Source organism: Microtus oregoni, unplaced genomic scaffold (genome assembly GCF_018167655.1).
Source record: "Microtus oregoni isolate MIOR12 unplaced genomic scaffold, Mior012 000004F_ref0000308, whole genome shotgun sequence".
Classification (NCBI taxonomy): Eukaryota; Metazoa; Chordata; class Mammalia; order Rodentia; family Cricetidae; genus Microtus; species Microtus oregoni.
The window spans coordinates 27746384-27761336 of NW_024543063.1; the positions used below are offsets into that span (position 1 = coordinate 27746384).

General features: G+C 46.4%; 2 protein-coding genes across 3 annotated transcripts in view; one reads left to right on the plus strand and one right to left on the minus strand.

Annotated features, from left to right (window-relative positions):
* Window positions 1–9634, plus strand: part of Tarbp1 (TAR (HIV-1) RNA binding protein 1) — a 50651-nt gene extending 41017 nt beyond the window's left edge. For both annotated transcript variants that reach the window (XM_041650271.1, XM_041650272.1), the window contains exons 25-30: window positions 10–91; window positions 1955–2126; window positions 7949–8140; window positions 8302–8426; window positions 8746–8882; window positions 9109–9634. In XM_041650271.1, the coding sequence (XP_041506205.1) occupies window positions 10–91; window positions 1955–2126; window positions 7949–8140; window positions 8302–8426; window positions 8746–8882; window positions 9109–9277 (877 nt within the window). In that variant the 3' untranslated portion in view covers window positions 9278–9634. The remainder of the gene's footprint in view (window positions 1–9; window positions 92–1954; window positions 2127–7948; window positions 8141–8301; window positions 8427–8745; window positions 8883–9108) is intronic.
* Window positions 9635–11551: 1917 nt separating this feature from the next.
* Window positions 11552–14953, minus strand: LOC121447200 (cytochrome c oxidase assembly factor 6 homolog). The gene is made up of 2 exons (XM_041650318.1): window positions 14563–14953; window positions 11552–11996 (listed from the first exon to the last, which is right to left on the minus strand). The coding sequence occupies exons 1-2, from the start codon at window positions 14704–14706 to the stop codon at window positions 11901–11903; spliced, it is 240 nt and encodes a 79-aa protein (XP_041506252.1). The 5' UTR covers window positions 14707–14953; the 3' UTR covers window positions 11552–11900.

Sequence of the window (14953 nt, forward strand, 5' to 3'; positions counted from 1 at the left end):
TCCCCTCAGGAATGCCAGGAAGAACTGGCAGCGCATCCAGGACCATTTCTTCTTCTCCACGTTCCACCCCCTGAAGGACTACTGTCTGGAGGTAAGCTGAGAGCTCCCAGTGTAGGCTGTCTGCTGTCCACGGTCCTGACTTGACCCTTTCCTGCCCCAGCTGTTGGAGGACTGGGACAGGCTTGTTTCCTGTCCCTTGACCTGTGGCGTTCTGTGATTAGGCTGTCTGCTGTCCACGGTCCTGACTTGGCCCTCCCCTGCCCCAGCTGTTGGAGGACAGGGACAGGCTTGTCTCCTGTTCCGTGACCTGTGGCGTTCTGTGATTAGGCTGTCTGCTGTCACAGCCCTGACTTGGCCCTCCCCTGCCCCAGCTGTTGGAGGACTAGGACAGGCTCATCTCCCGTCCCCGTCCTGTGCTGTGCTCGCGGTTCAGACCTCAGCGGTGACAACTGGCTAGTCATTCTCACTTTCTATTTCTCTGGCAGCGTCTGGCTTGTAAACCTTGGAAGGGAATATTTAACTCTAAACAGAGATCAGAGTTCTAAAAGGAAGTGAGTGAGAGAACCTTTGTGCAGGTGAGATTTTCTTGTCCTGAAGCCATGATCCATGCAAGAACAGATGATCTCTTGTTAATGGCCGTTAACCCTTTTTGATTCTGGGTGATGAAGTATGTGTCTGTCAAGTGGTACTCCACTTTGCTCATTAGTAGCATAGTGCTTGTGTACCTTTAAGAACTGTAAATATACTTATTACAGTTAGTATATAAACGACTCCATTGTGTAAACTCTTAAAATTTGCATAACACATAAGACCTAAACCCTTTTCAACTCCAGCAACAAATCTGTGCTATCTACTCAGCTTTGCTGTGCAGATGTCCGGCCTGGAAGACTTCTCCTCTGGGGAATCTAGATCAGCTACTATGCAACCAGTTCTTTTATGGTTTGCTTAAAGCTGTCTTTGAAGACATTCTACGTATTGTGAGATGTGCTACATACGACATGCATGCCATTCTTGTTGGGTTAAAACATACTAGGTTTTTCACATATCATAGCACACTGTCTGTGTCCCTTGGCTCCCAGAGCCCTCTGTCCATGCTTTCCTGACATCTCTAGAACCCCGCCCACTTTTCCCAGGCAGCCAGTAAGCACTGAGTCCTTCCTCCTTTCCCTCATCCCTCACCTGCAGCAGCAGCAGGCAGGGTGGTCTGTGTGCAGCAGTGGGTGAGGGCTCCCTGTGTGGGCTGTGGTGCAGAGAGCTGACACCCTACCCGACTCCGTCACCGAGGCTTTGTGTTTGAGCTGGGCTCAGGGGCCCACCTAATAAACAGTACTCTCCGTCATGACGTCAGTTCAGATTTGCACAAAATGGCTAGCCTGAAGCAAACAATATTTGCCTTAAAACTGCCTACAGAGATGTGTGCCGTAAGGGCCATTTATTTCACTTTTAAATTGCCTGTTCCTTGGGTTTTCTCTCTCATGCCTTTCCACCACTGAGTGTTCTTCAAGAGGGAAGGGCAGAAAGGTGGCCTCATAGGCACCAGTTATCCTACCTTCTTACACACATGGGAGCTGAAGCTGAGGAAGGTCACACAGTGAGTTACACTGTCGAGCCAGGATTCGGGCTCTGGATGTCTGTAATGGAACTGGCATGGGAAGTGTCTGGTGGCCAGGAAACTGCCTTCCGGCATACGTTTCTTGTTAGTGACACTGCCCTTTGAAGCATGGTGCGCCCTTGATAAGAGCACATTAGTCACATGTAGTTAGAAGAGCTGGAGGAGAGGCCCTGCCTGCTCTTGGGGGTACCTAAATGAACCCCTGAGTGTCCTAGGGCAAAGTGACAAAGAGAACCTGCAGTAGAGGGTGGCGTGGGAGAAGAGCCAGCGATAATAAAGCCCATGTTGGTTTTTCCTTTGTTTCCTAGGGAAAATGTTTAGCTTTGACGATTCTTGTTTCAGACCATATTTTACACCCTCCCACGGCTCTCGGGTGTCACTGAAGAGGAGTGGATTGCCCTGGATAAATTTGCCAGCTTCACAGACATCCCTTCCAATGAAGGGTCCCCATGGTACAGATCTGAAACCGCACTGAGTGAGCTGAGTCCCGGAGACTGGTCCCAGCAGGACGGAGGTAAGGGAGCTTCATTTTGTGCTGGTTCATTGGTGAGGGCTCCTGACCACAGCTTGAGAATGGGTCCTGATATTGTTTCACTGACCTGCATCTCTGCCTCTGCTTAGAGAAGGCAGGAACATCTGTGCCAGTCAGGCTTCCCTGATGAGCCTGTGGCTCAGTGTGTCCAGAAAGCTCATCTCAGCACTGTGGTGGTGGCCTCCTTCTACTGGCGCCTCCCTCAACTTTCCCTAACTGCACCTACCACTGTGACTGCTTCCCCAAAGCCAGCATCCCTAAAGTCTCCCCCACACACCACCACACCTGTGCCTTCTGTAAGTTTCCTCTTCTGGTCTTCTGTGGCCCTCTGGTTTTCTTCCCACCTCTCTGATGGTTTGTTGGATACAGTGCTTCCTGCCAAGCCTGAGTACCTGAGTTTGATCCACATGGTAAGAGTCAACTAATTCCCACGGGTTGTCTGCCTTTCGACGTCCATATGATACCCTGACCCACGTGCCCCGGCACCTCCTGATAAATGTAATTGTTTTTAACTGCAGAATCAAGCCTCGCCCTGTGGTTTCAACTCAGGACTCTGGGTAGCGTTCTGAGAAAGGTGGAGATGGTTCAGTGTTTGATCTTTAGACCGTCATCTCGAATCTACTCATCCAGTGAGGATCCATTGCTAGCAGCCAATGTGCTGGACATAGACAGGGTCCCTGCCCTCTCATAGCAGACAGCGGCAGGCAACAGAAACCCAGGGAACCCAGCTAGCAGAGAGAGCACCACGGTTGAGAGACCTTTGTGAGAACTTGGTGCTAAGCACAGACAGCTGATTCCATTCTCAGCATCCACACAAGTTCACAACCACCCGAAACTCCAGCTCTGGGGTATTCAACACCCTCTTCTGGTCTTTGTGGGCACCTCTGTGCACGTGGCGCACATACACATGCTCAGGCCATACACACACATCACATACACACACTCGGGTCGTATACACGCATTAACAAAAACAACATCAAAAAGAATAGTTACAAAACCAAATTTAAACAATACATAGTGCCGGGCGGTAGTGGCGCACGCCTTTAATCCCAGCACTCGGGAGGCAGAGGCAGGCGGATCTCTGTGAGTTCGAGGCCAGCCTGGTCTACAAGAGCTAGTTCCAGGACAGGCTCCAAAGCTACAGAGAAACCCTGTCTCGAAAAACCAAAAAAATAAAAAAATAAACAATACGTAGCCACAAATCCAGCCCTACAGAAAGTAATAGAAGGAAAATCGCAACCCAAGAAATCCAACACTGCCTACAATAACTCAGGCATCTAGCAACCCTTCACCAGAACAATTCAAAGAAGGGAGACACACAAACTCTACTACCAAAAACAGTAAGAATAACCGGAGTAAACAACCACTGGTCATTAATATCACTTAATATTAATGGTTTCAATTCACCTATAAAAAGGCACAGGCTAAGAGATTGGATACGAAAACAGGATCCAACATTCTGCTGTTTGCAAGAAACACATCTAAACCACAAAGACAGGCATCTACTCAGAGTAAAGGGTTGGGAAAAGGTCTTTCAAGCAAATGGTCCTAAGAAAAAAGCAGGTGTGGCCATACTAATTTCTAACAAAACTGACTTCAAACTAAAATCAATCAGAAGAGATCGAGATGGAAACTTTATACTCATAACAGGAACGATTCATCAGGATGATGTCTCAATCCTGAATATCTATGCCCCTAATATAAAAGCACCCACTTATGTAAAAGAAATATTACTAGAACTCAAGGCAGACATCAAACCACACACACTAGTAGTAGGAGACTTCAATACACCTCTCTCTCCAATGGACAGGTCAATCAGACAGAAACCTAATAGAGAATTAAGAGAATTATTGGAGGTAATGAAGCAAATGGACTTAACAGACATTTATAGAACACTCCACCCAAATAGGAAAGAATATACCTTCTTCTCTGCAGCTCATGGAACCTTCTCGAAAATTGACCACATACTAGGAAACAAAGGAAACCTCCACAGATACAAAAAAATATCAGTGTCCACCTGTGTCTTATCAGATCACCACGGATTAAAGTTAGAAGGCAACAACAATGCTACCCCCAGAAAGCTGACAAACTCATGGAAACTGGACAGTCAACTACTGAACCACACCTGGGTCAAGGAAGAAATTAAAATCCTCCTTGAATTTAATGAAAATAAAGAGACAACATACTCAAACCTATGGGACACGAGGAAAGCAGTGCTAAGAGGAAAGTTCATAGCACTAAGTGCCCACTTAAAGAAAACGGAGAAAGCATACATCGGGGACTTAACAGCACACCTGAAAGCTTTAGAAAAAAAAAGAAGCAGACGCGCCCAGGAGGAGTAGAAGACTGGAAATAATCAAACTGAGGGTGGAAATCAACAAAATAGAAACACAGAAAACAGTCCAAAGAATCAATGAAACAAAAAGTTGGTTCTTGGAGAAAATCAACAAACCCCTATCCAAACTAATTAAACAACAGAGAGAGAACACGCAAATAAATCAGAAATGAAAAGGGGGACATAACCACAGACACAGAGGAAATTCAGAGAATCATTAGATCTTACTACAAAAGCCTGTATGCACAAAACTGGAAAATGCAAAAGAAATGGACATTTTTTTAGATAAGTACCATATACCAAAGCTAAACCAAGACCAGGTGAACAATCTAAATAGACCTGTTAGTCGCGAAGAACTAGAAACTGTTATCAAAAATCTCCCTTCCAAAAAAAGCCCAGGACCAGATGGTTTCAATGCAGATTTCTACCAGAACTTCCAAGAAGAGCTAATACCTATACTTAATGTATTTCACAATATAGAAACAGAAGAGTCATTGCCAAATTCCTTTTATGAAGCTACAGTTACCCTGCTACCAAAACCACACAAAGACCCAACCAAGAAAGAGAATTACAGGCCTATCTCACTCATGAATATCGATGCAAAAATTCTCAATAAAATACTGGCAAACCGAATCCAAGAACACATTAGAAAAATTATCCATTATGATCAAGTAGGCCTCATCCCAGAGATGCAGGGCTGGTTCAACATACACAAATCTATCAATGTAATCCACCATATAAATAAACTGAAAGAAAAAAACCGTATGATCATTTCATTAGATGCTGAAAAAGCATTCGACAAAATTCAACACCCCTTTATGATAAAGGTCTTGGAGAGATTAGGGATACAAGGGGCATACCTAAATATAATAAAAGCTATTTACCACAAGCCGACAGCTAACATTAAATTAAACGGAGAAAAACTCAAAACCATCCCACTAAAGTCAGGAACAAGACAAGGATGTCCACTCTCTCCATACCTCTTCAATATAGTGCTTGAAGTTCTAGCAATAGCAATAAGACAACATAAGGGGATCAAGGGGATTCGTATTGGAAAGGAAGGTAAGCTTTCGTTATTTGCAGATGATATGATGGTATACATAAGCGACCCCAAAAACTCTACCAAAGAACTCCTACAGCTGATAAACACCTTTAGTAATGTGGCAGGATACAAGATCAACTCCAAAAAAATCAGTTGCCTTCCTATACACTAAGGATAAGGAAACAGAGAGGGAAATCAGAGAAGCATCACCTTTCACGATAGCCACAAATAGCATAAAATATCTTGGGGTAACTCTGACCAAGGAAGCAAAAGATCTATTTGACAAGAACTTTAAGTCTTTGAAGAAAGAAATTGAAGAGGACACCAGAAAATGGAAGGATCTCCCTTGCTCTTGGATTGGGAGGATCAACATAGTAAAAATGGCAATTCTACCAAAAGCAATCTATAGATTCAATGCAGTCTCCATCAAAATTCTTCACAGATCTGGAGAAGACAATAATCAACTTTATATGGAAAAACAAAAAACCCAGGATAGCCAAAACAATCTTATACAATAAAGGATCGTCTGGAGGCATTACCATCCCTGATTTCAAACTCTTATTACAGAGCTACAGTATTGAAAACAGCTTGGTATTGGCATAAAAACAGAGAAGTCGACCAATGGAATCGAATAGAAGACCCTGACTTTAACCCACAAATCTATGAACACCTGATTTTCGATAAAGGAGCTAAAAGTATACTTCAAATTGTGCTGGCAAAACTGGATGTCAATCTGTGGAAGAATGAAAATAGATCCATATCTATTGCCATGGAAAACTCAAGTCCAAGTGGATTAAAGACCTCAATATCAGTCCGAACATACTGAACCTGATAGAAGAGAAAGTGGGAAGTACTCTACAACACATGGGCACAGGAGACCACTTCCTACGTATAACCCCAGCAGCACAGACATTAAGGGCCTCATTGAATAAATGGGACCTCCTGAGACTGAGAAGCTTCTGTAAAGCAAAGGACACTGTCACTAAGACAGAAAGGCAACCCACTGACTGGGAGATCTTCATCAACCCCACAACTGACAAAAGTCTGATCTCCAAAATATATAAAGAACTCAAGAAACTAGACCGTAAAAGGCTAATCAACCCAATTATAAATGGGGCAATGAGCTGAACAGAGAACTCTCAACAGAAGAAGTTCAAATGGCCAAAAGACACTTAAGGTCATGCTCAACTTCCTTAGTGATCAGGGAAATGCAAATCAAGACAACTTTAAGATACCATCTTACACCTGTCAGAATGGCTAAAATAAAAAACACCAATGATAGCCTTTGCTGGAGAGGTTGTGGAGAACGAAGTACACTCATCCATTGCTGGTGGGAATGCAAACTTGTGCAACCACTTTGGAAAGCAGTGTGGCGGTTTCTCAGGAAATTCGGGATCAACCTACCCCTGGACCCAGCAATACCACTCTTGGGAATATACCCAAGAGAGGCCTTATCATACAACAAAAGTATATGCTCTACTATGTTCATAGCAGCATTGTTTGTAATAGTCAGAACCTGGAAACAACCTAGATGCCCTTCAATGGAAGAATGGATGAAGAAAGTATGGAATATATACATATTAGAGTACTACTCAGCAGTAAAAAACAAGGACTTCTTGAATTTTGCATGCAAATGGATGGAAATAGAAAACACTATCCTGAGTGAGGTAAGCCAGACCCAAAAAGAGGAACATGGGATGTACTCACTCATATTTGGTTTCTAGCCATAAACAAAGGATATTGAGCCTATAATTCGGGATCCTAGAGAAGCTAAATAAGGAGAACCCAAAGAAAAACATATAGGCATCCTCCTGAATATTAACCTTCATCAGGCAATGAAAGGAGACAGAGACCCACATTGGAGCACCAGACAGAAATCTCAAGGTCCAAATCAGGAGCAGAAGGAGAGAGAGCACGAGCAAGGAACTCAGGACCGCGAGGGGTGCACCTACACACTGAGACAAGGGGGTGTTCTACAGGGAACTCACCAAGGCCAGCTGGCCTGGGTCTGAAAACGCCTGGGATAAAACCAGACTCGCTGAACAGCAGACAATGAGGACTACTGAGAACTCAAGAACAATGGCAATGGGTTTTTGATCCTACTGCACGTACTGGCTTTGTGGGAGCCTAGGCAGTTTGGATGCTCACCTTACTAGACCTGGATGGAGGTGGGCGGTCCTTGGACTTCCCACAGGTCAGGGAAACCTGATTGCTCTTTGGGCAGACAAGGGAGGGGGACTTGATTGTGGGAGGGGGAGGGAAATGGGAGGCGGCGGCGGGGAAGAGACAGAAATCTTTAATAAATAAATAAATTAATTAAAAAAAATTTTAACAAAAAAAACCAACAACAACAAAGATGCCAATACATAGAGAACTGCCCCAGGCTAACTGCCAGTGTTTGATACTGGAACTATTATCTCTTCTCAGGGTCTATCTTGGGTGAAGCAGACAGCCAATCAGAGTGGGCAGATGTCCAGAAGAAGATCATCCCGTGGGGACACAAGGCTCTGGAGTCAGACCTTGAGCTTCTGTTTCAGGATCGGGCCGCCAAGCTCGGCAAGTCCATCAGCAGACTCATCGTTGTGGCCTCGCTCATCGACAAGCCAACCAACTTAGGAGGTAAAAATCGTCCTCCAGGAGGGTCACCCTAAATCCTTTCAGCACCCCTCTGTGGCTGTCTCCTCCACACATGGCCCTCTTGGCAGGCTTTAGAGGAAAGGCTGGAAAGCCGTGGACTCTGTGCCCTGCTGGAGACCTGAGTAACAGGCTGTTCTGTGCAGGGCTGTGCCGCACCTGTGAGGTGTTTGGAGCTGCGGCACTCGTGGTCGGCAGTCTTCAGTGTGTGGGCGACAGGCAGTTCCAGCACCTCAGTGTCTCTGCGGAGCAGTGGCTCCCTCTGCTGGAGGTAGGTGTAACACCGCTTAGTAGATCCTGTACTTGCGAGTGTATTTTGGCACGCTGTCTTTATGCCAGTTTCTCGGTCTGACCCTTCAGTGCTGAGACCTGCAGTAGTGTAGCAGTCCCCTAGGTAGAACATGCTACCCTCTGTTCAACCCCCGCTCAGCAGTCTGCTGTGTGGAGGGAATTCTTTCCGATGTCATTTGGTGTCCTGTTTCCCCTTTCAAGTCCCTTTGCCAAGTCGGGTTTGAGTTCAGTGCTTTGTCCGCCGTCTCATTTCACAACGGAATGATCTCATATCCTGCCCCTCTAAAACTGCCACCAAGGTGAGACCGGCGCAGCTGACAGATTATCTGCAGCAGAAAAAGGCGGAAGGCTACACTGTCATCGGTGTGGAGCAGACAGCGCAGAGCTCAGACCTGGCCCAGTTCTGCTTCCCTGAGAAGTCGCTGCTCCTGTTGGGGTGAGTTGGATCCTATGACACAACTTCCTGTCAACTTAGAGCACTGATGGAGACCCCTGGGATGTTTACTAGTAAACACGGAATTGGCCTCTTCCTGGAACCCAGGCTGACGTCATCTGTTTATCCGTCTCCTATAGTAACATTCAGGACTTCTAAAAAAATTAGTAAAAGGTTCTCCCTGTGTTACAGGGGAGCTAACGTGTCCCGCTCCATTTTTCTTCTGCAGAAATGAGCGGGAAGGGATCCCAGCCGACCTGATCCAGCAGCTGGACGTGTGTGTGGAGATTCCTCAGCAGGGCATCATCCGCTCACTGAACGTGCACGTGAGCGGGGCTCTACTCATCTGGGAGTACACCAGGCAGCAGCTGCTCGGGTGTGTGGGGCCTGCATCCTGAGACTGAGCCTCGCCCACCATCTCTCATGGTGCTAATGATGGTGCCTTATAACCTTCCGGACGGATGAAATATTCTGAGATGTCACAGGATTATCTGCATCTCTCTAACCTTGCACCTCAATGCCAAAACCTGTTTATGTGCCTTAAAGTCTGTTACTGTATATTGTCCCCTAAATCAAATGACCTTTTTAAATATTTTAAGCAACTATGGAACTCTTTAAAAAATGAATTTTTAAAAATGTTCTTCCTAGAAACCAGTATTGTCAGGGTGGCTGTGCTAACGGTGTGGAAGAATTAAAGTTGTTACTTATGGGCACCTGCGCAAAATGTGAATCTGCTCTCCAGTGAAGTTCTTTGTCCTCAGGCCCTAGGCTGTTTCCAAAGCTGTGAATTCAGCCATTGTTCACGTTAGGCTTAAATGGTATTTGTCTTACTGTGCTTCCGGTGGTGGTGAGAAATCTGTCTCTGAGGACGATAATCATGGCCCCAGGACTGTTGGCCCACCCCTGCAAATCCCTACTGAAACCAAGAATGAAGCCCGTGAGTGCTTTATGCTTTGATGGCTGCATTATTTAAGGATGATCATTATTAACTGCCCAGCAAGGAACTTGCTATCCCTGGAACCCTTTGAGTAACACTCAGATTACAGGGTGTCAAGCCTAGAACATCAGTCAGAGCAGCCGCCACTCCTGTGGCCTGAGATAACGGACACCATCACAGTCTGGCTCCTTTCAGATAGCAGAATGGAATGCATCCATGGCCCATCCGGGTCATGTTGTTGACATTCCACCCATTATAGGGCATTTGGCTTTAGGGACTGTGTTAACACTGCAGGCTTTGCTTTCGGTTCATTTGGTGAAGCACCTAGGAGTGGGGCTTCTGGGTCATAAAGTCAGCGTGTTTTACCTGAAAACCTTTGCAGAGGGCTTTCCGAGTTTACAGTATCACCGAGGGTGACTTGTTCTGCATCCTTGTCATTTGGTATTGTCAGCCTTTTAATTTAAGCCATTCTAGCAGGTATCTAGTGACCTATCAGTATAGTATTTATTTTCATTATTCTAATATTTAATGATATGAAGGCTCTTTTCAGATATTCATCTTCCACTGTATTTTAAGAAATATCTGTGGGGTAAGAGGGCCAATGAAAGAAACACACCCTGACCCTGAGACCAGAGCCAATTCACTGGCCTTGAGACCTAAGCCTAAAGGTTAAAAAGGGCCAGTGAAAGAAACACACCTCAGGGGCTGGAGAGATGGCTCAGTGGTTAAGAGCACTGGTTGCTCTTCCAGAGGTCCTGAGTTCAATTCCCAGCAACCACATAGTGGCTCACAACCATCTTTAATGAGACCTGGTGCCCTCTTTTGGCATGTATACATGGAAGCAGAATGTTGTATACATAATAAATAAATAAATAAATCTTTAAAAAAAAAAGAAGAAGAAAAAAGAAATACACTTTGGCCCTGAAACCAGAGCCAAACAAACACACTCTGCCCCTGACCAGTTGGGCAGAAAAACCAATCAATCCCTGGGTATGAAACTAACCCCTTGCACACGAAATCCAACCAGTCTCTGAGCTTGTCCAAGCTCAAGGTTTGAAATCCAACCAATTCCACTCTGAAAATCTTCACCCTGGAAAAACTCCACCCCTAAGAAGCCCTATATAAGCTCTGAACCTGTTCAGTTGGCAGCTGCCTTTTCCTACCATGGCAGAAGCAGCCACCCTCAGGATTCCTCCTTCCCAATAAATCTCTTGAATGAGGTTTGAGTGAGACCTTCTTTCCCTGGAGTGCAGCAGAACCTTCCCTGGCAGAGCAGAGCTGTTCCACTCCGGCAGACCTCAGGGTTATTCCACTGGGGAAACCTTTCCTTGAAGCAGGGCTGCACACGGCTCCGCTTCCATCGAGTCTGCCAGGATTCCTTTCCATCCGAGCTGGAATCCTTACAATATCTATTCGCATAATTTGCTCACTTTTTAAACAGGTTCATTTTTCTTATTAAGAATCATGAAGTTTTTGTTTTTGTATTCTGAATACAAGCTCTGTAAGAAATACACGATTTGAAGTATTGTCTGCAGGTTTGTGAGTTACTGTTCATTTCTGGGGGTTCATCCTTTGGCATTTTCTTAATCACCTTGGAATAGACTCAGGCACTGTCTGATCATTGAGGACATTTAAACAACCTTTATTATAACCCATTGGTTACTTAAGGTTTCTAGCTTCGCTGTGTCGTTTCTGCATTAAAATGCTGATCTAAAAGCCAGCAACACACATAACAACCTATCTTAGTTTTTATTTATATCAGTTGCAACTCGATTTGCATACTCTGACTTTCATTCTAAGTGGTGGAAAGGAAGATAAACATTGTGTTTTTATAATAAACTTTAATTTTTTTCTTGAAATAGATCCTCATGAAATTAAAGCAGCACACGTAGCACCAGTCAGTCCTTCATAGTTTGAATGATTAGGATCTCCGGCTACTTGACCCTTTTACTAATTGGTATTCACAAGGGACAGGTGCTGGCTGATGTGTAATTGCGGCCAAACTGCTTTTGTCCTGGAACCAGCAAAGCTTTTCTGAAAGTCCAGAAGAATAATCTCCACCTGTGTGAAAGTTCAGGAAGAGCCTAGGAATTTTCAGTGGACTGCGAAGGCTGGAATTCTCCGGCTTCAAATTTTTCCTTGAATTTCAAGTAGTCTCTTCTTTTGTCAAAATATTTTATCTATTGAGATAAAAAGGCCTGACATTAGAGCAAGCTGTGCAGTTGGCAAGCAAAAGCGCAGATTTAAATGTAACTCGGCATTAATAGTATCAAGGCAGAACCAGGATTTGTGTTCTAGCCTCCTGAGTCAGGAATCTAGTGCCTGAAAGAGCCATGAGTCTCCGTTCCCTCTTGGCTGTTAGCACGTATGGCCCGTGAACTTAAACAGTCTTAGGCACATAAGAGCCTGTTTGGCAGTTCTTGGTTGGATCAGGAATCTTAAGTTTTAGACCATGGCTGGTTATAGGGTCAGTGTATCGTATCATTTATCAGGCCTGGTATCTTTGTCAAGAAAGACAAGTCAAGACGGACACATGACTAAATATTCACAAGTTATTCAAGGCTTGGCTTTGTTTCCATTCATATCATCCTCTTCATGCGGCATCTGAAAAGTCCCATGTTCTACAAGTCGAAATCAAACCCAAGGAAAACGCACATGTGCCAGAGTGCCGCTCCCCCAGGCCCTGTATCCCAGCAGCTCTGCAGACAGGGCAGATGTAGGATGCCACTGCCCCGGCCCTGTATCCCAGCAGCTCTGCAGACAGGGCAGGTGTAGGATGCCACTGCCCCGGCCCTGTATCCCAGCAGCTCTGCAGACAGGGCAGGTTTAGGATGCCACTGCCCCGGCCCTGTATCCCAGCAGCTCTGCAGACAGGGCAGGTGTAGGATGCCACTGCCCCGGCCCTGTATCCCAGCAGCTCTGCAGACAGGGCAGGTGTAGGATGCCACTGCCCCAGCCCCGTATCCCAGCAGCTCTGCAGACAGGGCAGATGTAGGATGCCGCTGCCCCAGCCCTGTATCCCAGCAGCTCTGCAGACAGGGCAGGTTTAGGATGCCTCATGTTTGCACTGGAAACCACAAAATGCTGATTTTTTTTTTAAAAACCTTCAGTGCATGTCTTAATGGAGCCTGCCTGAACACGGCTTTCTCCTTCACTGAGTCTACCACCGCACATAGACAGACTCGCTCCTTAAAGTTCCATCAGAAGGAAATGTAACACACCTGCCCAGAGTATCCAAGGCACCTTCAGAGAGAAGCCTCCCTAACTGCCCACCTATGTACGAATTCACATATAGTTTCTGAACATGATGGAAAACAGGACTCTGGGTTTACCTCAGTCCTGAGCCCTGAGGTCCTGCTGATGCACAGCTCTGCTCTGAGGCCGTGACATCACTGCTTCACATCCAAAGCCCCATCCTTGCTCAAAATCCCCTGTGGTTTGATGGCCTTTGTCCTTCTGGGGTGTTATGACAAGGTATTCAAAAATCTCACTGTCAGCATGGAGATTTATCCCTGGTGGTCTTGAATTGACTACACTAGAATGGGTGCTATATAAAAGAATATCAGACTTAAAAGCATACAATGTCCCTCCTGTTCTGTGAAAAGTTAATCGAGGTATCTGTTGTGCTCAGAGACAGTTACATTTAGCGGCGCCTGAGGTATCACAGTCCAATATGAACGGGGAAAAGCCACACCTTACATCGAACCTTCCACAGGCCTAATCCTACTGATCAGAACTTGAGTGGCTTTGGAGAGGTTTGAAGTTGAGGGTCCGTCTTTAGCCCTCTGAATTCCTTGCCCACCTCTGTGACTGATTTCACACCCTGGTGACAGGTGAAACCACTCACTGGCTCCCACCACCCCAAAGGCTAATAAGCATGTCATGTGACAGCCTCTGAGGCCCAGCACAGGCTTTCCTGCTTTGCTGTAATGAACGGACTTAACCTGCATTTCCACCCATGTATTTGTATATTGTGTTCTGTTCCCATAAAACTTAATGAAACTTCTGCCACGTGGTATTAAGGGAAACTTCAATCTGTGCTCATATTTGGCTGCAAAATACACTATCCTTTGCCTTGAAAGCAGTGTTATGCTGTTGACAACAACCTGCCCAGAACTCAGCCTCTCCCGGGAGCGGATCTCCTCCTGAAGCTGCTCTTTGAACACTCCAGTCACCCACAGTCCTGGTTCTCGTGGCCTTGTACTGCACAGCACAACCCTTCTCTTTCTCAAGGGACTGCTGTACAGCAGAGTAAAGACCAAGTTAAGAACCCAAGTTCAAATCCTCTCTCCACACGGTGGCTGGCTCGTTTTGGACAACTGTTTCTCCTCTCTAGTGCCTAAAACTGAATTCAAGGCCTCCCAACACTGATGAAAATCCTAGCAAATAAAACCTAGTGTCTTTCTCAGAACACATTCCCACGACGCTCCACCCGCGCTCCCCCCGCCCCCACGAGCGTGGTTTTGGACACACCTCTCAGTCTGCACTTTATAGGAGTTGGCAGAAACCGGAACAAAGTTAAAAAGAAAAGAACTTTCTTTTTAAGCTGCTGGATGACGGAACTGTGAGAGAGGCTATGGACTCCTGCAGAAATTATCACAACACTGTCCCTTCCCCAGAATCCGGCCGCGCACTGTCACTTTCTCCAGCAATAACAACCAACTGGTGGCTTCCACCGCGCGCCCTCCCCCGTGACCTTGTCCCTCCAGTCCTACCCCGAGGTGAGGCCGAGCGCCCGGGACTTACCCACTGTTGGGGGCAGCTGGCCTCGAACGAGCTCCTCAACTGCTTGCACCGAGCCGCGTCCTCCGCGTTGTCGTCGAGACAGCGCCAGTACAGGTCGCGCGCGCTCCAGCACACCTGCCTTTCCTTCATGGTCGGGGCTGCCATTCCTGCAGGGCTCCCAGGGCTAGCCTACAACCCCGGGCTGCAGCGCGGAGGGCCCGAGCTTTGCAGTCCCGCGCGAAGTCCCGAGGAGCAGCCAACGTGGGCGAGCGCGGGGAGGAGCTCGGCTCCTGGACAGCCGAGTCGCCCGGCGAGTCCACAGACCACGCAAGGAAACGCTCCCCCGGGAAAGCAGCAGCGGACCCGTGTTGATTCTTCCTGTCGCAGTTCTCCACACGGAAGGGCGGGTCTT